We start from the raw sequence: 25,396 nt of genomic DNA on the forward strand, positions 1-25,396 counted from the left end.
GAGGAAGACAGGGAATGGACAGCCTCGAGGCACCCCACAAGAAGGGCTCCCTGCTCGGACGCCCCTCGGGACCGGGATTTGGCTTTGCCTCCACCTGAAGTACTAAAATGGCGGCAGCGCCACAGCTTCGGGAGGGGAAGAGGGGCCGGCATGAGAAGAGGCTGGGATATACCATCCCCACCCCGGGGGACAGAGGAGTAACGCGGCAAAGGGAAAAGGAAGTCCTGCCTAGGAAACCAGGGACCGCCCCCTCGCTCCACCCAAGCGTGGACCTTCCCACTCCCCTGGGCCGACAGCACACTCCACCCGCGGGGCACGCCCCCTTTCCCCGGGGCCAATCAGAGGAGCAGGCTGGGAATCCTAGGTTTTATGAATGGGCCGCGCGCCCACCCACCTGCCGCCTAGCCTCCTGTATACTGATGGTCAAGTTTAGACACCGCTAGCATCTGCGGACGCATATTGTGATAATCCTTTCACTCTTGCTCCAAGAAATCTTGAGTAAACTGCCCACGGTTTATTACGTAATTCCACTTGGACTAAGGGTCTTAGTATTCGACACAAATCACAGGTCAACACTTGGGATATGAAGACTCAATACCAGGCACATGGTCGGTCGCTCTACACAGTTACAAAAATAAATGTAGTCTTTATTACCAAGTAATAAAATAGAAGCCATAATTAACTATAGCGTAGGGCAGCAGGATGAGGTGATTAAATGAATAATGTTACATTGTCTTGGGGGGAAACTAGGTTTTCAGAATTACAGTGTCTGGAATTTTAGTGCTTAAAAAAAAAAAAAAAAAACAGGGCTGGGGATTTAGCTCAGTGGTAGAGCGCTTACCTAGGAAGCGCAAGGCCCTGGGTTCGGTCCCCAGCTCCGAAAAAAAGAACCAAAAAAAAAAAAAAAAAAAAAAAAACATATTTTAGGAGGAATAAGGAACTGGTAGAACAAGGAAATGGCTTAACTAATCTGAGTTAAGAGCACCTCTGAGGGCCACATGGTCTGTAATCACAGCTCCAGAGGCTGAAAAACAGAAGATCTACAGTTTAAGGTCAGCCATGGCTAGGCTGAATCTGTTGTCTGTTTAAAGAGCACCAAGAAATTCCCTGGTCAAACGAGAGCTTCTGGTGAAAGACTAAAGGAATGGCAGTAAGGACATAGAAGTGGCTCCTTGAGTCTTACTTAGGTTTTTAGTTATTACAGGATAAAAGAGCAACTAGGAAGCTGGGGGTGGGAGGCGGAAGCAGGAGAGCCATCCATCACCAGGCCACCCTGGGCCAATAAGGGCCCTGTATCAAACAAACCACAAAGCAGCAGCAGCAGCTACTGTGTGTGGTCAGAGGAAACAAAGTTCAGGGTCTTCTTCAGCTACACGGTACATTCAAAGCTAGCCTGCTACAAGGGACTCTGCCTCAACAAACAAACAAACAAACAAACAAACAAAGAAAAAGTAGCCAGAAAACAAACAGCTTCCTCCGTATTTTCTTTTAGAAGTCACAGAACCCCTGACGTGGGTCCTGATTCCCGACCCACAGAGCTGCCCACTGTGAGATTCTGAGGAACAGAGAAGGATGTGTACCTTGGCAGGTGTGTCCTTCCTGAAGCCAGTACACACCTATAAATGCAACCTAACACATCTGGAGAGGACAAAGTCATATCCAAATGTCAAAGGTCAGCTACCCCACAGCTACATTCTGTCAGTAACCTGGAAGCTCACCAAGCTGTCTTACTGTGTTACTTTTCTGACAGGGTTATTAAACAAAATATTCTCTCAAGGCTAACTTTTCAAAAGGAAATATGGAATTAGACATCTGTATATATACACATTACATACACCATTACAGCTCAAAGCCCAGGTAGTTAGCAGTTCACTTAGGGCTTTGTCCTCTCTTCCAGCTTCTTTGTCCCTCTCTTGGCTCTTCCTGATGTGATGCTTGGCTATTCTGTCACATAATCTACTGAGTAAAGTCAATGCTTATGTATCCCAGTAAGCACCATCCATGTGGGTGGCTATGAAGAGAGGCCTCTGGAAGTCTGATCCATTCATTCAGGTGGGAGGGAAGAGGGAGAGGCAGCCAAGCCTTCTAGTACCATCCCCTAAAACACAGTCAAAGCCCACAGTGCATCTGGCCAAGGTTCCCGGATCCCGAATCAGGTCGCATTAGTACTGAAAGGATTTGAAATGGTTCAGGGGTCAGTGAACAAAAGGCCCTTGGAACAGTGGTGCGTTTTCATCTGTACAAGAAGCCATGTGAACTCTTATAAAGAGAATCTTAAGGAGTCAGCAGCCTCCCTGGCGAAGTCAGGCAAACCAGTAAGAGAGACTGGTTTTCATCTTCTCATGAAGTTCTTCTCCAGAGCCATCGATGTCCGCTGCAGAGAATGGATGTTGCGCTTGACCCGGTCCTCCAGGGAAGAGGTGGACGCGCTCTCCAGCTTCATGCGGCTGGGGGAAGGAGAGACAGGTGAATGGGAAAAAGAACATTTTCAACTGGTCAACCCTGGCAGAATCAGAAGAAACAGGTTTGTAGGCAGAAAGAAACTATAGAAATAAAGTTCTTTTCAGTCCACATAGACAATTTTCAAAGGACTCCATCTGGAACCAGGGTTTTTAAATGTCCATAAGGGAAAACTCATCTGTTTTGGAAAACAAGTCAAGTCTCATTGGAAAAAGGTTTTCTAAGCCACAATGTTTTACTTAAAAGGAAGGCCAAAGAATTTCAGTGATTTGGGAAAAATACCAATTACTTTTACATCAAATAAAAATGCTATTATCTGGCTAGAAACTGGGAGCAGAACCAAAAGTGGTCCCAAGGCTGAGTTCTGAGGTCTCTGGACACAGACAAGCAGCAGCACCGAGCCCAGCAGTGGGCTTGCTGCCACATGACCTCATGGAGACCACGCAGGTGGAGCCCAGGCATGAGCAATCAATCACTTACTGGATGAACTTGCCGGACCGAGAGTCCAACCTCTCCAGCCTGTGCTCCTGCTCATCTTCCTTGGCGTGCCTCTTGAGGGTGTTGAGCCTCTCTTCCTCCCTCCACTTGGCATTTTCCATCATCTCCTGCCGTTTCCGCTCTAGTTCCTCCGCTGAGAGTTTTCTGTGGAGCACAAAAACAATCCCAGGTTCTACCCTTTCTCCAGCAAAACCAAACAGGACAGAAGCAGCTTGGCATGCAGGCAGGTCACAGATTTGCCAGCCCTGGGAGCCCCAAAGAGGAGGGGCCAGGCCAAGTGAGTCCCTTCCTTCTTCTTTTTTTTTTTTTTTTTTAAGATTTTTATTTATTTTACATATGTGAGTACACTGTAGAGTGAGTATACTGTCGCTGTCTTCAGACACACCAGAAGAGGGCATCAGATCCCATTACAGATGGTTGTGAGCCACCATGTGGTTGCTGAGAATTGAACTCAAGACCTCTGGAAGAGCAGTCAGTGCTCTTGACCGCTGAGCCATTTCTCCAGCCCCGGAGTCCCTTCCTTCTGATGCCTCAGGCACATGGTTCCAACCAAACCATGAAGGCTTCAGGGAAGGATTTTGTAATCACACTCAGAATCTCTAGGATAATTATTTAAAACAATTACGAAATAGACTGAGAGCTAATCAGGAACCTAACCTATAACAAGTTTGTCCCCACCACTAAGACCTTACAGAACAGAGGACTGGGCCATTCATGTGACTGCTGCTACTTTACACTCCATAAGAGATGCTACAACCCATGGATAAAAACAAAAGCAAAAACAAAAGCCCATGGCTACAAGTTGAGACTGGCTCGAGTACTTGCTGTGCAAGGAGAGGTTCTGAGTTCAAAGCCACAGCTCCCCTGTGAAAGCTGGATAACCACACAACGCCTGGAACTCTGCCATATGGGCAAAACCAGGCAAACCCAGGAACTGGCTGCCCGTTTAGCCTATCTAAATCCCTCAGCCCCAGATCCGGTGAGAAACCCGACTCAGGGAAGGAGGGAGAGTGCAATGTCCTCCTCTGGTCTCAATGTGTGTGAGTAGGGGTGTACTGGACCCACGAACGTAAAGTACCACTCTGGGGTGAAGCTAGATGTCTGCAACCTGACTTGACTTGAGCTCATAATATAATAGGTAGATCGTCTTCCCTGGCATTCATCCTGAATGGAGTTAGAACAAAAAAAGGAAGTGATGAACCAGATTAGTCACCACTTAACCATGTCAGACATCTAAATCTATTGCTTCTAAAATAGGTATGTTACAGTTCATACACAGATAGTTTATGATACATAGACTTTAAAGGGAAAAATGACAGAGTTATGTTTTTTAAGAAAAGTGCCCATTTGGAGAAACACACTAAAATACTAAAATCTGACATTTAGTTATCCATGGTAACTAAGCTTTCTGTCAAAACCACTAAGCTGGCTAGCCAGGCATAGTGGCAAACCCCTTTAATTCCAGGACTCAGGAGGCAGAGACAGGCATCTCTATGAATTCAAAGCCACCCTGGTCTACATAGCAAGGGCCAAGACAACTAGGGTTACAAAGAGAAACCCTGTCTCAAAAACAAGAGAAACAAAACCCACCTCCTAACTGAGGATGGTGGCACTTGCCCATCCTCACAGAAGTGGAGAAGTGGGAAGATGGAGGCAGGACGAGGAGTTTGTTTGTCTGAGGCCCTGTCTCAAAATCAAACAAAACCCCTAAAACACAGCTCCACTAAGTAAACAGGTAAAACTGGTTACTGTGGAAACTCAGACATACCCAGTATCCTAGTATTTTAGATGCTGAGACAGGAAGACTACAGAGAATTCCAGGCCAGCCTGGACTTCAGAGGACACTTTATATAAAACCCGTGTGAGCACACGTGTGTGTGTGTGTGTGTGTCCATGTGAAAGACCAAGGCCAATGTCAGATGCTACTCTTCAACCATGCGTGTGCCACCATATTTTTTGAGTCAGGTCTCTCACTGAACTTGGAGCTCATCAATCCAGTCAGACTGGGAATGAACAAGGCCCAGGGACCCACTTAGACAGCAGCCCTTTATAACTAGTGAGCTATCTCTCTAGCCCTATTTTTGTTTAAATCATTTAATTAAATTTGTGTGGGTGAGTGGGTAGTGTACCATAGTATACATGTAATGGTCAAAGGACAACTTGTTCTCTTTCCCTCCATATGGGTGTTGGTGATCAAACCCAGGATGTCAGCCTTGGTAGCAAGGCTTTACTGCTAGGCCATCTGGCCAGCCAGATTTTATCTGTTCAGTGTGCCTTATCAGTAACAGCTGACCAGAGGGGTGTGGCTATCAGTGTTCATGCCTATAAACACATCACTTGAGAAATTCAAAGTCAGCCTAGTTTACAGTCTAAGACTCGGTATCAAAACCCAAAGTTGAGTAGGACTAGGGATGTAGTTTAGTTGTAAGAGTGCTTGCTCTGGGGGCTGGGGATTTAGCTCAGTGGTAGAGCGCTTATCTAGGAAGCGCAAGGCCCTGGGTTCGGTCCCCAGCTCCGAAAAAAAGAACCAAAAAAAAAAAAAAAAAAGAGTGCTTGCTCTGAATGAACAAGGCCCTGGTTTGATCCCCAAAACCACATAAACTGGGCATAGTGGCATATGCTGTTGATCTTAGCACTCAGGAGAGGGAGGCAGACTGACCAAAAGTTTAAGGGTCACCCTTGTTTATATACTGAGTCTGAGGCCAGCAGCCTGGGATACATTAGACTATGTCTGGGGAAAAAAAAAAATCAGAGGACTAAAGGAAACCAGATACATTACCAATTTCCCTGCTGCCAGATGCCTCTAGGAGCAGCCTTAGGAAACCCCAACTCAGCAGGGTCTGACTTACCTGGTGTACCCAGAAGCATGCCGCCGCTGGTAGACCTCCTTTTTAGGTGACGGGCTGTCTCTCTCCTTCCTGTTTGCCTTAGAGGTGTGCCTATAGCAGACAGAGGGAACAAGCCTTTTTCTATGGGGAAGTATTAATGTACCCTGAGCCAATGGAATCCAGGCTGGAGCCAACAAGATGGTTCAGTGGGTAAAGGCACCTGCCATCAAGCCTGATATCCTGAGTTCAATCTAGGAATCCAGAGGGCAGAGGTCAAAACCAACTTGCACATGGGCGCACGCATGCGCGTGCGCACACACACACACACACACACACACACACACACACACACACACACACACACAGAAATAAGGAATTTTAAAGTATAATTCAGGGGCTAGAGAGATGGCTCAGTGGTTAAGAACACTGACTGCTCTTCCAGAGGTCCTGAGTTCAATTCCCAGCAACCACATGGTGGCTCACAACCATCTGTAATGAGATCTGATGCCCTCTTCTGGTGTGTCTGAAGACAGCTACAGTGTACTTATATATAATAAATGAATAAATATTTTTTAAAAAAAAAGTATTATTCAGGGCCTCAGTTAAAATTTCCTGCTGGAGAAGCATGAGGAGCAGACAGAGCTCAGATCTCAGCACCTACGCAACAAGTCAGGTGCAGTCCTACACATGCCTGTAACCCCAGCACTGAGTCACGAACATCTCTGGGGTTTGAAGGCTTAGTCTAGGGGCTGGGGATTTAGCTCAGTGGTAGAGCGCTTACCTAGGAAGTGCAAGGCCCTGGGTTCGGTCCCCAGCTCCGAAAAAAAAAGAACCAAAAAAAAAAAAAAAAAAAAGAAGGCTTAGTCTAGCCGAGGGGGAAAAAAGTGATCTCTAGGATTAGGGAGAAATTACCCTGATGGAATAAGGTAGACAGTGACAGATACCTGCATTTGTCCTCCATACATGCACAAGTATGTGCACCCACCCATACACGTGTGCATTCATCACACATATACACAATACACACATAAAGAGAAAGAAGAACCCATACAGGAGAGGAAATTCTATCAGCGCATTATAGTCCCACAAGTACAATTCACTGTGACTACACCGAGACTGCACTGTGGCTACACCGTGACTATATCATGATTGAACTGTGGCTGCACGGTGACTGAACCATGAATATGCCGTGAATATACCATGACCCCACAGTGCTACACCATGACGGCACCCTGACTGCACCGTGAATACACCGTGACAGCAGAGGAAAGAAAGCTACAACGACTGAGGACGGAGGTGATGACCATCACCCAAGGCAAACCCCTGCTGTGACCGAGCCTTTAGAGTCACAGATTATTTCCCATTCAATTCCAATACTCACTGTTTGCTGGGCCTTGGGGACAGTGACTTTCTGCCGGGGGATCGAGACCTCCTGTCCCGGGATCTCTCTTCCTTGGTGCTTTTCCTGCTGGCATGCCTGGCGGGGGAGGAGCTTGACCGGGAATGGTTCTTTACTGCCCTTTGTTCACCCAGAGACCCCTGCAGCCCCTGGTTCCGGTCAGAGTCCCTCACCTGTATCATTGAGACAAGAGAGAAATCAGTCATAGGAAAACCTAGTTGTTCATACAGAAATGCACTAAAGCAGAAGAAAGAATGAAGGTTCTTTAAAGTTCCAAAAGTAATCATGTGATTATACAGATGGCTGTAAGTGTGCAGGGCATACCTGAATCCTAGTACTCAGAATGCTAAGGTAAGTACACTCTAAGTCCAAAGCAGCCTGGCCTGCCTGGGTCAGTTCTGTGCAGTTCTTGGCAGGATGCTAAGTGCTCCAACCAGGGATCTCTCTACCTACAGGACTCTCAGAAAGAGGCAAAGGGCTCGAGCATAAGGAGCAGGCTTGGCCTCCAGCAGCCCCAGCCCCCACTATCCAGGTCCCCCCTGTTATCTGCAGGTGTCAAGGGTGACACCTTGGACTGCACAGTCCCCTAGTCACCCCCTTTGAAAAACCCACATCTCTACCTGTAAGCCATATCCAGGGACTTTGGACAAAACAGGAAAGGAATTTGCCATCTTCTTTTGAGATCTAGGAGATTAAAACATATACACATTCACTGAAAAGGAAAGGCACCCAGTCCAGTTTGAGTCTCTCCTGCTGAGAAGGCAGTCTCCCGACAGACATTCTTCCACGGCTTGGCAGCACCTGCTCTATTTGGACTGTCTTCATTGGAAGATCAGCACAGTCAAGCTTTCCTGTGAAAGCCGTGGGCAGGGCTCTCAGCCTCAGAGCCTGAATACATTCTCCTCTCACCCCATGTTGCTATTCTGGGGACTAATCGTGAGTCAGCAGCAACAGAGCTGACTGTCCCTTCGGGAAAATGCAGAATGGGCCCACATGGTTCCATTAATCCGTTTTTAAAAGAAGAGAGAGAGAGACTACAGAAAACCTCCTTCAGTACTAAGGACTCGAGCTGAGATGAAGAGTCTTGTCAGACTTCTGACCTAAGATCTGGGAGGTGAATGTCCCCCTGTGGCAAGAGTGCACCAAGAGACATCGATTTATGTTTCCAAGGGATTCTAATGCCAGAGGCCAAGCTCTGCGCTACGGAGTACACACTGCGTCTTCCCCAGGAGAGCCCAGTACGGGGCAGCTCCTGGCTCAGGACGGGTGCTCAGCCCTCCCAGGGCATGGGTGAATACATGGGTGAGAAGGCTGTGCTACGGGAGCCAGTACCACCCACTTACCGGCCATGGCTCTGCTCATCCTCGCTGCTGGAGCGATCGCTGCTTGAGCTTCTGTGTTTGTGTTTCCTGTGCTTCTTCTTCTTCTCCTTCTTCTTCTTCTTCTCTTTTTTTTCAAGACTCATTTGCAACTGGGAAATGTCCAGAATACAATCACATGAGATTACTGACACCGCCGTAAGTACCTGGTGTAGGGAACAATTCACATCCAAACTGGCCCAGGACATTACCAAGGTATCCATGTTGGGTAAAAATGCACCCCAGAAACCTTCTGAAAAGAATTTCTCATAAGTGAGCAAGGAATCCACATTTTTAAAATTATTATTATTGGGAGCTGGAGAGATGGCTCAGAGTTTAAAAGCTTAATTGAACCAGAGGACCCAGGCTCAATTCTCAGCACCCACATGGCAGTTCACAACTGGAACTTCTGTTCCAGGGGACCTGGCACCCTCATACAAACATGCATGCAGGCAAAACACCCAGTGTACATAAACTATAAATAAGGAATAATAATTACTATTATTATCCCTATGCCCCTTTGGCAGGTCTGCCACTCACTGGCTAACTACACTTGTCACCAAGCCTGACAAGTAAGACATCAATTCTCAGATCGCTCATATGCCATGGCACATGCACACAAGTGCACCTGCACATAAGCACACAGGCACATAAACACATGTGCACATAAGCACACATGAATAAAAACACACCTGCGGGGTTGGGGATTTAGCTCAGTGGTAGAGCGCTTGCCTAGGAAGCACAAGGCCCTGGGTTCGGTCCCCAGCTCCGGAAAAAAAAAAAAAAGAACCAAAAAAAAAAAAAAAAAAAAACAAACCACACTTGCACACAAGCACACGTGCACATAAGTGCACACAAGTAAATGCAACTTAAAAAAAAAAAAAAAAACTACTGAAGACATGGAGTTCTTTCCCAACCAAAAGGAAATAAACCTTAATTAAGGTATTAAGGTAAGGCTGCACAGAATCACCAGGAAATAGTATCTAAACACAAAAGTTGAGGGGCTGGAGAGATGGTTCATCAGTTAAGGGAACTTGCTGCTTTTCCAGAGAACTTGAGTTCTATTCCCAGTATCGACATCCAGCAATCCACAAAAACCTATAAGTCTAGCTCCAGGGGCTCAATGCCCTCTACACCCACATATACAAATAAAAATAAGACTTTAAAAAATGTAAGCCTAGGGTTGGGGATTTAGCTCAGTGGTAGAGCGCTTGCCTAGCAAGCGCAAGGCTCTGGGTTTGGTCCTCAGCTCCAAAAAAAAAAAAAAAAAAAAAAAAAGTAAGCAGTAAGCCTAGTAATCCTGTCAACTCAGGCTGAAGGAGGAGGATTGAGTTCCAGACTGTCAGGGGCTACAAATAAGTCCTGTCTCAACACAGAAAGAAGTTATAAAAGCCAGTCCAGCTAAGCAGTGATGGCGCACACCTTTGGTCCCAGCACTCCGGAGGCAAAGGCAACAGGATCTCTATGAGTTTGAGGCCAACCTGCTCTAAAGAGTCCCAGGATGCTGGGAAGAAAGGAGAGGGCTGGAGAGATGGCTCAGCGGTTAAGAGCACTGGCTGCTCTTCCAGGAGACCTGGCTTCCATTCCCAGTACCCACATGGTGGCTCACAACTGTCTGTAGCTCCAGTTCCACAGGATTTGACACCTTCACACAGATGCACATGCAGGCAAGACACAAAGGCACATATAATAATAATAATTAATAATAATAATAATAATAAAAACATTTAGAAAAAAGAAGAAGAAAGAAAAGCCAGGGGGCTGGAGAGATGGCTCAATGGTTAAGAGCACTGACTGCTCTTCCAGAGGTCCTGAGTTCAATTCCCAGCAACCACATGGTGGCTCACAACCATCTGTAATGAGATCTGATGCCCTCTTCTGGTGTGCATGAAGACAGCTACAGTGTGCTCATATACATAAAATAAATTTAAAAAATTTAAAAAAAAAAGGAGGAGAGGAGAAAGAAGAGGAGGAGAAGGAAGAAGAAGAGGAGGAAGAAGAGGAGGAGGAGGAGGAAAAAGAGGAGGAAGAGAAGGAAGAAGAGGAAGAGGAGAAAAAGCAAAAGCTTCTGCTGCTAAAGGAGGGGCTAGAGAGATGGCTTAGCACTTAAAAGCACAAGCTGCTCTTCCAGAGGACCAGGGTTCAATTTCTAGCATTCATATAGCAGTTCACAACTATCTATAGTTCCAGGGGATCTGATGCCAGTTTTCTGCCTCTTCAGGAACCACGAATGTACACAATGCAGACACATGCAGGCACACACACACACACACACACAGTACAGACACACACAGTGCAGAAACACACACATAAAGGCACACACACGGGCTGGAGAGATGGCTCAGCGGTTAAGAGCACCCGACTGCTCTTTCAGAGGTCATGAGTTCAATTCCCAGCAACCACATGGTGGCTCACAACCATCTGTAAAGAGATCTGATGCCCTCTTCTGGTGTATCTGAAGACAGCTACAGTGTACTTATATATAATAAATAAATAAAAAAAAAAAAAAAAAAAGGCACACACACATAAAGGCACACAATGCAGACACACACACACACACACACAGTGCAGACACACACAGTGTTGACACACACATAAAGACACACACACATAAAGGCACACCATGCAGACACACACACACACACACAGGCACACACACACACACAGTGCAGACACACACAGTGTTGACACACACACATAAAGGCACACCATGCAGACACACACACACACACACAGTGCAGACACACACACACACACACAGGCACACACACAGACACACAGTGCAGACACACACACACACACACAGTGCAGACACACACAGTGTTGACACACACACATAAAGGCACACCATGCAGACACACACACACACACAGGCACACACACAGACACACAGTGCAGACACACACACACACACAGGCACACACACAGACACACAGTGCAGACACACACACACACACACAGGCACACACACAGACACACAGTGCAGACACACACACACAGGCACACACACAGACACACAGTGCAGACACACAGGCACACACACACACAGGCACACAGTGCACACACACACACAGACACACAGACACACACACAGGCACACACACACGCAGGCACACACACGCAGGCACACACACACACACACACGCAGGCACACACACACACAGACACACAGTGCAGACACACACACACACACTCAGACACACACACAGACACACACACACGCAGGCACACACACACACACACAGGCACACACACACAGGCACACACACACGCAGGCACACACACACACAGGCACACACACACACACACACACACACACACACACACAGGCAGGCAGTCAGCCCCATCTCACTGAGTGTTCAGTGCATGACTTACCAGCTCTTTGATTTTCCTCATTTTCACAGGGTTGTTCAGTACTTCTCTTTTTTTCTCCTCCTCTTTCTTCCTAAATACATAAGAATTTTAGTGGCTTTTTCTTTTGCAAAGGGAGTTATGTTATCCTTCTCACCAAATTCTATGTAATGGCTCCTTTTCAAAACTCATGAACAGCTAGCCAGGGCTATACAGTGAGAACCTGTCTCAAAACAAAACAAAACAAAACAAAACAAAACAAAACAAAACAGAAAAACAATGAAAACCACATAGACACAGAATTTAGGCTAAAACCTACAGGTTGGTGTGGCAACAAAAAAGCTCCAGCAAACACACACAAGAGACTGTGTGCTGTGGAGAACATCCCCATGGGGCACTGCAGAGGACAACCATGAGTTCAATCTGCTTCTCCTCTGGCTTCATGTTCAAGGCTTCCCTCAAGCTTAAGGGATCGGATGTGGACCTGTGAGTCCACAAGCTGCAACATTACAAAAACAACCTCCACTGCTTAGCATAAAAACAGCCTCATCGTGTGGGAATAAAGACAGCAGAATAGTTCTTCTTTTAAGGAGAGAGAGAGAGAGAGAGAGAGAGAGAGAGAGAGAGAGAGAGAGAGCGCGCGTGTGTGCACGACCTCTAGGCCAAACAAACCAGGAACAACAGGGAAACGTAAGCAGAGCAGCACACGGCCATAATCCATAAAGCACACTCACTCTGGAGACAGTGTCAGGAGGATCCTGGCTTGCTTGGCCAGTGTAGACGAATGTGCAGTCTCTAGGTTTAGCAAGAGGACTCCGTCTCAGAAACTGACGTAAGGGGGCTGGGTAGAGCGCAAGTCTTCTGCAAGTTAAAGGAACTTTTCTGTCTGAGTTCAAATCCCTAAGGCCCACATGGTGGAAGGAGAGAACCAACTCCCAAAAACAGTCCTCTGACCTCCACACACACGCCGTGGCATGTATACACGTGTGGGTTCACACGCACACGTGTACACACACAAATAGGGTAGAGTGACTGAGAAGGACATTTGATGTCTACTTCTAGCCTCCACAAATAGGTAAGCACACATACGCACAAGTATACACTAACACATAAAGCACACTCATTCATAAATAAATACATAAATAATAAAAGTGAGAGCAAGAAGGAGGCTGAATGGAGTTGGGGGTTTAGCTCAGTGGTAGAGCGCTTGCCTAGCAAGCGCAAGGCCCTGGGGTTCGGTCCCCAGCTCCGAAAAAAAAAAAAAAAGGAGGCTGAAGGGGAAAGGAAGGCAGACTCGTTTTCTGGCTATACACCTGCAGTGGGTGAGTGGAGGGTTAAGGGAGTATTAATCTCCTAGCCAAGGAGCTAGCAAGTGTTTGTCACCTTGCTTCTACCTCCTTCTGATGGTCTGGATATGCCTGGCCTGGGGAGTGGCACTATTAGAGTGTACTGCCCTGTTGGAGTAAGTGGTCTTATTGAAGTAGGTATCTCACTGTGGGCATGGGCTTTGTCCTGGCTGCCTGGAAGTCAGTGTTCCACTAGCAGCCTTCATATGAAGATGTAGAACTCTCAGCTCCTCCTGCACCATGCCTGCCTGGATGCTGTCCCCTTGGTCATGGTGTCTGTTCACAGCAGTAAAACCCTAAGACACTCCTTTTTAACTTTAATAAGATTTTTATTATTTTTAGTGTGTGTGTGTGTGTGTGTGTGTGTGCAGATAGAGGAGTCTAGACAAGGACAGGTCTTGGTTCTCAGGAATGTGCACATGTAGGTACAGATGCCGTTGGGTGCCAGAAGCCTTGGATCTCCCTGGAGGTGGAGTTACAAAAGCTCTCAACTGTGTGACTCAGGTACTGGGATCCAAACTCAGGCCCTCTGCAGGAGCAATGCATGCTCTTTTTTTTTTTTTTTTTTTTTTTTTTTTTTGGTTCTTTTTTTCGGAGCTGGGGACCGAACCCAGGGCCTTGAGCTTCCTAGGTAAGCGCTCTACCACTGAGCTAAATCCCCAGCCCCCGCAATACATGCTCTTAACAGCAGCCTTCCGCCCTAGTTTTGTTTAAGCGTTTGGTGAATAAATCCAGTCTGCTGGATGCGCTTGCAGTATCTTCCCATCTGGCCTACAGCAGGCCTCCTCAGAGGATCTCTCACCACCGGGAAGCACAAATGGAGACATGGAAAGCAGGAGCAGCTATAAAGCAAGAGAAACGCCAGCCTTGGAAGAGTCCCCAGGCGTCTCCGTAACAACTCTTCTCAACTGCCCGGCTGTACCTTATGATGAAGAGAGGGTCTTCCCGGATTTTGCTGGCCATGTCAAGAAGAGAATTAGCACCCGACGGGGCGAAGATTGAGCCTGGGAGGAGTCCTGTCTCAGAAGAGCAGCCGGCCTCCCTCTCCTCCATCTTCTCAAAAACATACTTGTCAATGGGGCGCCCCAGCAGGTACTCATCGCGGCTCACCATGCCACCTGGGCCTTGGTACATCCAATCCAACTTTTCTTCTTTTTTCCTGGTTTAAAAAAGAAATAAAGGAGAGAGGGAAGAAAGAGAGAGACAGAGAGAGAGAGAGAGAGAGAGAGAGAGAGAGAGAGAGAGAGAGAGAGAGTGAGGTTAGACACACACTCATTCAAAGGAAAGGGGAAGGTAGGGACCTGGTGAGCTCCACACAGGACCTGAGCTGATCAGCACTGGGCCCTCTGCAGATCCCTACCGCAGGCCAAACAGCATTTCTGACTTGGCAGACAGGAAGCAACAAGGCTTAAAAAGAAGAGATACTGGGGCTGGGGATTTAGCTCAGTGGTAGAGCGCTTACCTAGGAAGCGCAAGGCCCTGAGTTCGGTCCCCAGCTCCGAAAAAAAGAACCAAAAAAAAAAAAAAAAAAAAAAAAGAAGAGATACTTTTCACAGTTCATGAGGAAAACCCAGAATCCTCCAGCTACTTATTGAGTCTCCTCTACCGAGCTTCTATAGTACACCTCATGTCACAGACAATGCTACCATGAGGAGCGCATTCTGCTTCAGCACCTACAATGACTTCCGTGATCCCACACGCACGTCTGCCCTGGGCACAGTGGCCCCGGCGGGGCTGCATGTTTGAGAAGGGACAGGACCAGAGACACCTGTTTAGTAAATGAGCTCGCACTTGAAAACCAAGAGAACGTAAAATAGCAAACGATGCTGTAACACAAAGGAGGACACCAAACCATGTCACCATGTCATGCTTTACATTGCTTCTGTCCTCGTGGGAGGAAAATGTGGTTTTAAATGGGCCCTTTATGTGACAGGAAGCTGAATTCTTTTTTTTTCTTTTTTTTTTTAAAGATTTATTCATTTATTATATATAAGTGCACTGTAACTGTCTTCAGATACTCCAGAAGAGGGCATCGGATCTCTTTACAGATGGTTGTGAGCCACCATGCGGTTGCTGGGAATTGAACTCATGACCTCTGGAAGAGCAGTCGGGTGCTCTTAACTGCTGAGCCATCTCTCCAGCCCCTGAATTCTTTTTTTTAAAATATAATTTTATGTGTATGAGTGTTTCCCTTGCATGCATGCCTGTGCACTTACTGTATGAGTGTGTGCACCTCAGAGGTCAAAAGAAGACACTGGACTCCCTGGGCATTTTTAATGAAAATAATTTAAAGCAATACAACCATGACCATTTGTACTTTTTTGGCTATTAAAAGAATCTGTTTGGGAAAGCATAGTTCGTAATTAAGAATTGATTGTGGCTGCTAGGTCAAACTGCAAATAGCTTAAGGGGTTACCACGCTGCTGGAGTCAAGACAGAAGATCACACTTCTGGCAGGCGGGCTGTGAAGACTATGAGGGAGGGTGGGCTTTATACTGGGTGCCGGGTAATCACAGGCTTTCCTAATTCTCTCATGCAAGTAAACCACAGACTGAGGGGGAGTCTGCCTCCTGTGTTCCAGGCCAGCTGAGGATGAAGAACTGTTTTTTGAAGATTTATTTATTTTATGTATATGAGTACACGGTTGCTGTCTTCAGACACACCAGAAGAGGACATTGGACCCCACTACAGATGGTTGTGAGCCACCATGTGGTTGCTGGGAATTGAACTCAGGACCTCTGGAAGAGCAGTCAGTGCTCTTAACCCCTGAGCTATCTCTCCAACCCAATAATCAACTTCTTATCCACACATTTCTACCTCCCCAAATGCTGAGATTATAGTCCTATGCCAGTACACCCAGTCCACGCTGCACTGGGGAGCAAACAGAGCTTTGGGCATGCTAGGTAAGCACTCACATGAGTAAGCTCCTGGGTTTTCATTTGCTTTAAAATTTTTATTTACTATTAGTGTGTGTGTAACAGGGAGGGGCATATACGTCACAGTTTGCATGTGAAGGTCAGAGAGGACAACTTTCAGGAATCAGTCTCTCCTTCCAGGGTCATCTGGCAAGTAGTCAAGGTTGGGTTTGAACTCTTAACCCTTCTGCCTCTTCCTCCCAAGTATGGAGATAGCATGTGTGTGCAATCGTGCCAAGTGGATTTGTTTGTGACAAGAACTTTTTTTTAAATGAGTATGTGTGAGTGACTACTGTGTATGTGTGCACCACATAGATCCCTGATACCTGTGGAGGTCAGAACTAAGACAGGCAGTGGAGAGCCGTCTCACATGGGGGCTGGGAATGGAACTCAGGTCCTCTGCAAGAGCACTACCTGTTCTTAAACTAATTAAATTAAACTTAAAACCCAACTAATGAATATGCATGTATATGCACAATGTGCACGGGGTACTCGAGGAGGCCAGAAGAGGGCATGGGAACTTTTCGACATGGAGTTACAGGTGATTGTGAGCAACCATGTTGGTGCTGGGAACTGAACCTGGGGTCTCTGCGAGAGCAACAAGTGCTTTTAACCACTGAGACTTCGCTGCAGCCCTTGTTACTGCTGTGATGTTTGCTTTGTTTTTAAAGGGTTTCATTGTTATCTAGGCTACCCTCAAACTTGAGGTACTCTTGCCTGGGCACCCCAGTTTGTTTCTATTGGTTGGTTGGTTGTTGGTTCTGGTTTTGAGACAAGGGCCTTGGCTGTCTTGGAACTTGCTATGTAGACCATGCCAGTCTCTAACCCATAGACATCCTCCTGCCTTTGCCTCCTGAGTGCTAGGGTTGAAGGCAAGTGCCAGCACACCTGGTTCTCTCGTCTTGCTATGCCGTCCAGGCTTGCCCTGATTCCTGTGTTTACAGGGTTCTGTGCTCTGCCTCCTGAGGTCTGACATTTGCCACAGCACAGATCTGGGGGAGAGGATTTTAAAAGCACATCTCACTAAAGAAAAAACAACAGACCTAAATAAAGAACATGTCTGAGAAGACTGGCCACATCCCTAACATAGCTGAGAAGACTGGCCACACACCTTAACATGTCTGAGAAGACTGGCCACACACCTTAACATGTCTGAGAAGACTGACCATGCCCCTAACATGTCTGAGAAGACTGACCATGCCCCTAACATGTCTGAGAAGACTGGCCACACACCCTAACATGTCTGAGAAGACTGACCATGCCCCTAACATGTCTGAGAAGACTGGCCACACACCCTAACATGTCTGAGAAGACTGGCCACACACCCTAACATGTCTGAGAAGGCTTGCCACACCCCTAATGTCTGAGAAGGCTGGCCACACCCCTAATGTCTCAGAAGGCTGGCCACACCCCTAATGTCTCAGAAGGTGGCCACACCCCTAATGTCTCAGAAGGTGGCCACACCCCTAATGTCTCAGAAGGTGGCCACACCCCTAATGTCTCAGAAGGTGGCCACACCCCTAATGTCTCAGAAGGTTGGTCACGCCACCTGTGCACCTGCTACTGTGGTCAATAAATAAGTTACACTTATTTACATGTAAGCAGTTTCTCATCACATCTCCTGTACCAGAGAGATGAGCAAAGCCAGAAAGATGTAAAAGGGTTGCTCAGTGGCTATTGGGTGAGACCCAAAGGTAGACAAATCATGAGGTGTGTGAAGGGACTAGCAACACTCAGAGACCCAAGGCAGAACTGCCTGGTCTGCAGTTGCATGCACAGAGGTAATGAGTTTGCAGGGATAAACTGAAGACCAGTTAGCATGACGAGGAATGCTGGTGCCAGACAGCTGAAAGTGAAAAAGAAAGGGGCCATGCGCAACTCAGATGAGAGAGAATCCCACCACTAACTGAAGGGGGCGGAGAGTGAAGGAACTGGCAGGAGAGCCAGCAGCCTGCAAGCACAGGATTAGAACGCTGCAGGGGAAATGATATTGGATCAAATCTGTACAAACAAAAAATGAACTGAGAGAGGAAGGCACACTCTTTGCTTTAGAAATATCATCGGTCCTACCATGTAGCCAGCCCCCATGAGGGCTCTCACACTCATGAGTCGAAACTCACTCTGGCCTAAAATATATCTGAATGGTAGAGTACTCGCCCAACATGGATAGGGCTCTGAGCTTAATAAACAGTAGAGTGGGCGGGGAGCCCAGGACACCCATGAGCTCTAGAGACACATCACAGAACTTGGCTTCTGGGTCACCATTAGCCAGAACTGGGGAATTCTGGGTAGGCTGCTTCTGTACCTGCATCTCTAAAACACAGCCATCAACCACTGCCTTTCCCTGTTTCCCTGAGGCTTCAAATGAGAAACTATTTGAAGGAAAAGCATATAAAACCAGAGTAATGATCCTCTACATTTTGGTTTTGCTAACATGAAGGTATATAGAATAGATTCTCAATTAAGACTGCATATTAGGGGCTGGAGAGATGGCTCAACAGTTAAGAGCACTGACTGCTCCTCCAGAGGTCCTGAGTTCAATTCCCAGCAACCAGATGGTGGCTCACAACCATCTGTAATGGGATCTGATGCCCTCTTCTGGTGTGTCTGAAGACAACTACAGTGTACTCATACATGAAATAAATAAATCTTAAAAAAAAAAGAAAAAGAATTTTAAAAAAGAAGAAACAAACTGGGCCAGAAAGATAGTTCTGTGGATAAAAGTGTCTGCCACCAAGCCTGACAACCTAAGTTCAATCTCTGGAAATCACATGGAGGAATGAGAGACACAACTCTAGAAAGCTGCCCTGGACTTCCACACCAGTGACAATGAACGCACACCCACATGCACAGATTTGGGGATTTAGCTCAGGGATAACAGTGCTTGTCTAGCAAGAACATGATCCTGAGTTCAGTCCTCAGCTCTGGGGGTGGGGATTACAGAAAAGGCCAGAGAAACCCCACCACAGATTCCCTTGTCTCTTGAAGTCCCTTCTGCTTACAGGAACTAAGTGAGATGGGGGTTGCCTTTCTTTATTTAAAGTAAGAATCAAGCATCACTGTCTAGGAACTGCAGTCATGTAAGACTATGAACAAATACTATGAGGATACTCTACTGCTCTGTGGTAGAGTCGCTCGCCTAGCATGCTTGAGGCCTTGGGTTTAATCCCCAGTTCCAGAAAGGGATTTGGAGATTTATAACATCATGTATATGAGAGGTCTTCTTTGTTCTATGAACAATGCACTTCAAACACAGAAAAAATCATATGAACCTGGGCTGGAGAGATGGCTCAGTGGTTAAGAGCACTGACTGCTCTTCCAGAGGACCTGAGTTCAATTCCCAGCAACCACATGGTGGCTCACAACCATCTGTAATGGGATCAGATGCCCTCTTCTGCGGTGCAGGTGTACATGCAGACAGAGCAACTCATATTCATAACTAAATGAATCTTAAAAGATGACCTGAACCACAAGAGTAGAATGAATCATTAAATCCAACGGGGTTCAATTAGATAAAGTCAGAGCATTCAAACCAGATGAATGGACGAGCAGATCATCTGCAAAAGCTGGGGTCCCTAACAATGGTCATCAGATACTGCAGGGCTAGCCTCCCTTTCTGAGTCCTGAATATTATTTTTCCTCTCTTGTCTGTCTATTATTTTGGATGCCAACCAGGGCTAAGTGCTTTCTCTAGCTCTTTGGACTACCTTACCTTTTTTCTAATGATCCCCTCCCCACCTTGTGGATGTGTACAGCCACGAAGCTCACCTCCCTGTCAGCTTATCCCAAACACCATGGCTTTTGCCCCCTTCTTTTCTCCATTCTCCTCCTCCAGGAGATGTATAGTTCATCTGGCTTGTTTTTTTTGTTTTTTTTTTTTTTTCTATTCTTTTTTTCGGAGCTGGGGACCGAACCCAGGGCCTTGCGCTTGCTAGGCAAGCGCTCTACCACTGAGCCAAATCCCTAACCCCTTGGTTTTAAACTCTTAACAAATTGTCCTCAAACTTTAAAAAAAAAAAAAAAAAAAAAAAGATCATGGAGACAGAAAACTTGAAATCCCAACACTTAGGAGGTTGAAGCAGAAGGAGACCAGTCTGGGCTATGACATGAGACGCTGTCTGCACTTTTTTTTTTTTTTTTTTGGTTTTTATTTTTTCGGAGCTGGGGACTGAACCCAGGGCCTTGCGCTTCCTAGGCAAGCGCTCTACCACTGAGCTAAATCCCCAACCCCCTGTTTGCACTTTTTAAAAGCTGTTTTTATTTTATGTATTTTGTCTACATATATGTGCACTACATGTGTGCAGTACCCTCAAAGGCCAGAAGAGGGTGTCAGACGTTCTGAAACTGGAGTTCTGAGCAGCAGTGTATGTTGGGAATCAAACCTGCACTCTGTCCTCTTAACCAATGAACCAATGAACACCAGCCCAAAAATAAGGAAATAAGTATTTAAAAAAACAAGTAATTCGTGTTCTTGTTCATTTTTGTATTAATGTCAGCCTTAGTTTCTTTTTGAGGTTATGAAAAAAATACCCTGACAAACACAACTCAAGGGAGTGAGGGTTTATTCTGTCTCACGGTTCCAGGTATAGTCTGTCGAGATGGACCAAGGTGACAGGAACTGAAGCAGCGGTCACACTGCATCCCAGTAAGCACTCAGCTTGCCGAGTCTTACACAGTCTGGGATCTCCAGCATAGACAAGACTCCTGCCCACAGTCAAGACGGATCCTCCCACTAACAGAATGAGATAATCCCTCACACATGTGCCCAGAGGCCCATCTTCCAGGTGATACTGGATTTAGTCAAGTTTCACCATGAACAGTTACCATCACCATTCCCTAAATACGTGGTATTTCATTTAAAAGTTCTATAAAACCTCATTCGCTGTAAAACATCAGAACCTGTCCAATCCAGTTCTTAAAAGAATGCGGTTTTCTCCCTAGGGTTATGCCAAGATGACATGTCCATGCACTGACACCGAGTTTCTCACACACAACTGTGGATGGAATAAATCCCTCTTCTATGAAATCAACGGAAGCCACACGTTCCCCCAGGGAGTGTGGCCACATCTCACCCTGAAGGTTTGCTCATGAACCGTGAACAAGGGGAGCGGCAGAGACGGCTCTAATACAACCTGTCTGCAGTTTCTATGCTGCCCTGATTCCAGAGTGCACTGCAGAATGCATTTCATGCTTTATACTTCATGAGAGGAGCAAGGTAATTATCTCCGGTTGCTGCCCTTAGTTTACAAGAAAACTGACCAAAGGCAAAATTCAGCAAGACCGTCACAGCTTCAACAGGATTTGATTGACAGACGCCCTATCTGCTTACTCACGCTCACCCACTGCCCCCAAGATGAGCTGGCAACACATTCACAGAGGCCTCAGGCAGCTAACGACAATGACTCTCTGCCACAGTCGTGGTTGTCAACTGTCTCACGGGAGCATGGCCTACACTAGGCTGGTTATGAATTATCACATCTATCCCATCTGGTCCTCAACAACCCTAACAGCCTCGGTACTATGGCTTCCTGGGTCCTATTGAGATGTCGGGGCTCCCAACCTTCTCCCTGGGATGCAACTCAGGACACGTAAAGCGAATCTTAGAATCAAGTTGGTCAGGCTCCAAAATCCATGTGCTGAGCCCTTTAACTATTACGCAGCACCGGGACCAGGCCCGCACCCCCAGCACTGCCAGCTCCCCACTTACTTGACAGCCCCGACATCCTCAGCGTAGCGCTGCATCTCCTCCCGAGCTCGCTCCTCTCGAAGCTCTCGCTGCAACTCCTCAATCTTTTTCCTCTCCGCTTCATGTTTCTGCTCCGCCTTCCACACTTTCTCCACATTGCGAAGGGTCTGCGGGTGCCAGCTCTTCTTCAGGTTCTGTGTGAACGACAGGAGGGAGGAAAGAACTCAGGGAGTGTAGTGGAAGGTAATGAGTCTAACAAACCCTGTGGTCTAATTTCACGTCTGTGGCTGTAGCGCAGAAGGATTTATTTCACCTCTTAACCCCAGGTTACAGACCATCATTGTGAGCCAGCCACATTGCATCCAGTCAGAAGCATGGACACAGAAATGCACGCATGCTCATGGGCTCAGGCTGGCTCACTTCACTTTTCTACAGTTCAGGATCCTTACCTAGGGAATGGCGCTGCCCACAGTGGGCGGGGTCTCCTCACATTGATTACTTAAGACAATCCCCAAGACAAATAACCACAAGCCAACTCAATGGAGACAATCTCTAATGGAGACAATCTCTCGTTCAGATTCTCTTTTCAGACGATTCTAGATGCTACATAGACAGTTAAAGCTAACCACCACAGCTGGCCTCGCTCACCCTTCCCATAATCACCACATGCATTCATGTAAAGGCAAGAGGGCAGGGTGGAGAGTGCAGCTCAGGAGTACTTGACTGGCAGGCATGAGGTTGTGGGGAATATCTGTCGTTACAGTCTGAAGACGGAACAGGTCATTTCTGAGTTTCCTTCAAACAGTTTCAAACAGACTCCACTAGCCATGCCTAAAGTGGGAGCTGATAAAAGCAAGGCAGGGGGTAAGGGCAAAGCGAAATCTATCTTACTTTGAAAGGCAACACAATTCACTGGGACAGAGCATTCAGTGTTCTGCAAACATCTTTTCATTGTGTCCACTCAACTGTGCTCTGCCTAACTTGCAGGCTTGCCACATTCCTAGCCCTCTTTCAACTTTCCTTCCCAGGAACTTCCCCTTGTTTCTCCCCCTTCACCCTTACTGAATGTTTCTCCTCTTTCCCCTCTCTGCTTTGCTTCATGCTGTAATCCTAGGAAGTTACCAAGAGGAGGTAGCATCTAAAGGCACTGGAATACAGTTGGCCATGTGGGAAGCACTCGCAGCCACTGTCCCAATGGTGAGAACAGCACAGAGTGAATAACTCCCGGTGGCCGGAGGTGGAGGGCAAGCTGTGGAGAAGGGGGTGTAAGATAAAGCCAGCTGAGAAGGGAGCAGATCAAATCCTTTAGAGGCACGGGAAGAGACTGCACTCCACCCTGCTGGTGGCAGGAAGCAGGAACTGACACTGTGCAGGCAGGAGGCATGACTGGCTATCACGTGAAGGATGGGCGAGAGAGGTATAAATACCAGACTCCGCCACCAACAGAGAGGTGCAAAATGGGAGAGCAGTTAAGAAGACTAAATGAGATAAAAATACACAAGGTGCCTTACAGATGCAAAGCACAGAGTGGGCAAAAACACAGGTGTGTGTTGTATGTATACACACACACAGGCCACAGCCTTGCTAGGTAGCTCAGGTTACCTTCAAACTTGGGACCTTACTGACTCCACCTCCCAGGCACTGGAGCTAAAGGCATGGAATTTGCTTTCCTTCTCTACTGCCTCCCCCTTTATCTGGTTGTTCTATCCTTCCTTTCTTCCTACATTCTTTCCATGGATCAGGACTGCCTTCACCACCTCCACCTCCACCACCACCACCTCCACCACCACGGACACACGTGCCCTTACTTTGTCCTACATAGGTTTTCCTTTCCATCCCAGGGCACGAATGGCCAGTGTCTGGAGAAATGCACAGATGTCACCACTGAGTGAGAATGACCAGCGTCCTGTGGCTGGATGCTGCTGAATATACAAGTCACAGCACAGCTCCACCACCACGCACGCGACAAATTATCAAGATGAGAGCTTTCCTGGCAGGGATGGCTTGTCTTGGTCGTCAACTTCAATGGAGGCATTGGCTCCATCAGATTCTGGGAATGTCTGTGAGCTATGTTCTTGCTTACGAACTGAGAGAGGGAGGCCCAGCCCACTGTGGGTGGTGCCATCCCTGGGTAGGTAGGCCCACCCACGTCAAAAAGGTAGCTGAGCAAGGCAAGAGAAACAAGGCAGTAAGCAGCATCGCTCCATGGTTTCTGCTTCAGTTCCTGCCTCTGGGTTACAACTTGAGCTCCCTTAATGATGGGCTCGAACCTATAAGATGTAATAAGCCTTCTCCTCCAAAAGTTGCTTCTGATCTTGGTTTTATTACAGAAGTAAACTAATGCACTTTCCATAATAAACAGTTACATGAAGAACATACTTGACTAACATTGATGGAGTCCCGGCACTGGATCAAATTAAGGACACCTGGCAAACAGCGTAATGGATAGACACCTAAACTGATGTACTTATTGATTCAATTAGCATCACTTTGAGAAGATCAATAGTGTCTTAATCTAGCTCTATGCTTCATGAATACGTCTGCCTTCTTTAAGGCATTAGTTCCCCACAAACCAACTACAGGACTTAAGAGCAATTGCCACTTAACCTAAAAAAGTGTTACCAATACATAAGAAAGCTGCCTCGTCACTATACATCAAAGCAAAACACTGATGTGAGGAATAAAACAAAGACGGAAAAGATTTAAAATGGATTCATCTAAATGGAACTGCTCAGAATCGGAGATGACTGGAGCCCCCCCCCCCCCCTTTGACAGTCAGTCCAGGTCCAGAATATAACTGTGAACTCCCAACTAAAAAAGAAGGGGTGGAGAGCTAGGTCCGAAGATAACACACACACAATATAAAGTTTACGTGCCCAAGATCTACCTCCTTCCATACCATGAGTCCAACTGTCCCCATCCCTGACCTCAGACTTCCCAGCCTGGGAGAACCCCCAATCAGCAAATCCAGACACCAGCAGACATCACTCGCCGCACGTCTTCCCGAGTCCCTCTGTGATCTTCACCATCCGCTCCCTCTCCATGTTTATCACTCCCTTGTGCTGAAAACAAGACTTCATAACCAGGGTTACCCACTGCTATCCCCGACTTCCACCCCACCCCTGCCAGTTTCGGTCCCCGGCACCAGTGGGTCTCGGGACTCAGTCGTCCCTGCTCAGGCCTCGGCACTTACCAGGTCTCCGCCTCCCATGGTGGTGGAGACGATTCTTCAGTCTGTGGACCTGAAAGAGTCAGCGAAGGTCGAGAGGAAACCTAGTGAAACAGTTGAGACCGCCTCACGGGACTTAATCCCTAAAGGAACCAGCTGCCCTTTTCCCCGCCCGCTCTAGATCGCACTTCCGGGGTTGTGTCATATAACTGCGTCAGCGTCTCGGCTCGATGACGTTTGGTAAGAGCCCTAAGTCTACGTCAACCTAGAGTCGCAAGTACTTTCAAACCGCCCTCGGGGCTTTGGTAGTCTCATTTTGATTGACTCACGAAAGCATCTAGCCCCAACTGTTGAAAAGCCACAGACCGGATTCTATTGCCTTGGTA

At 47.0% G+C, this 25,396-nt stretch overlaps 1 protein-coding gene across 2 annotated transcripts; it reads right to left on the reverse strand.

The window, feature by feature from the left end:
• Positions 1-494: 494 nt before the first annotated feature.
• Positions 495-25,165, reverse strand: Cwc25 (CWC25 spliceosome-associated protein homolog). 2 transcript variants are annotated; one of them, NM_001108295.2, is given in 10 exon segments: positions 495-2,447; positions 2,941-3,102; positions 5,808-5,897; positions 7,168-7,358; positions 7,806-7,869; positions 8,529-8,656; positions 11,919-11,988; positions 14,163-14,399; positions 21,863-22,035; positions 25,035-25,165. In NM_001108295.2, coding segments are annotated over 10 exon segments (1,248 nt in total). In that variant the 5' UTR covers positions 25,053-25,165; the 3' UTR covers positions 495-2,332.
• Between the last annotated feature and the right edge of the window lie 231 nt (positions 25,166-25,396).

This window comes from Rattus norvegicus, chromosome 10 (genome assembly GCF_036323735.1).
Source record: "Rattus norvegicus strain BN/NHsdMcwi chromosome 10, GRCr8, whole genome shotgun sequence".
Lineage (NCBI taxonomy): Eukaryota > Metazoa > Chordata > Mammalia > Rodentia > Muridae > Rattus > Rattus norvegicus.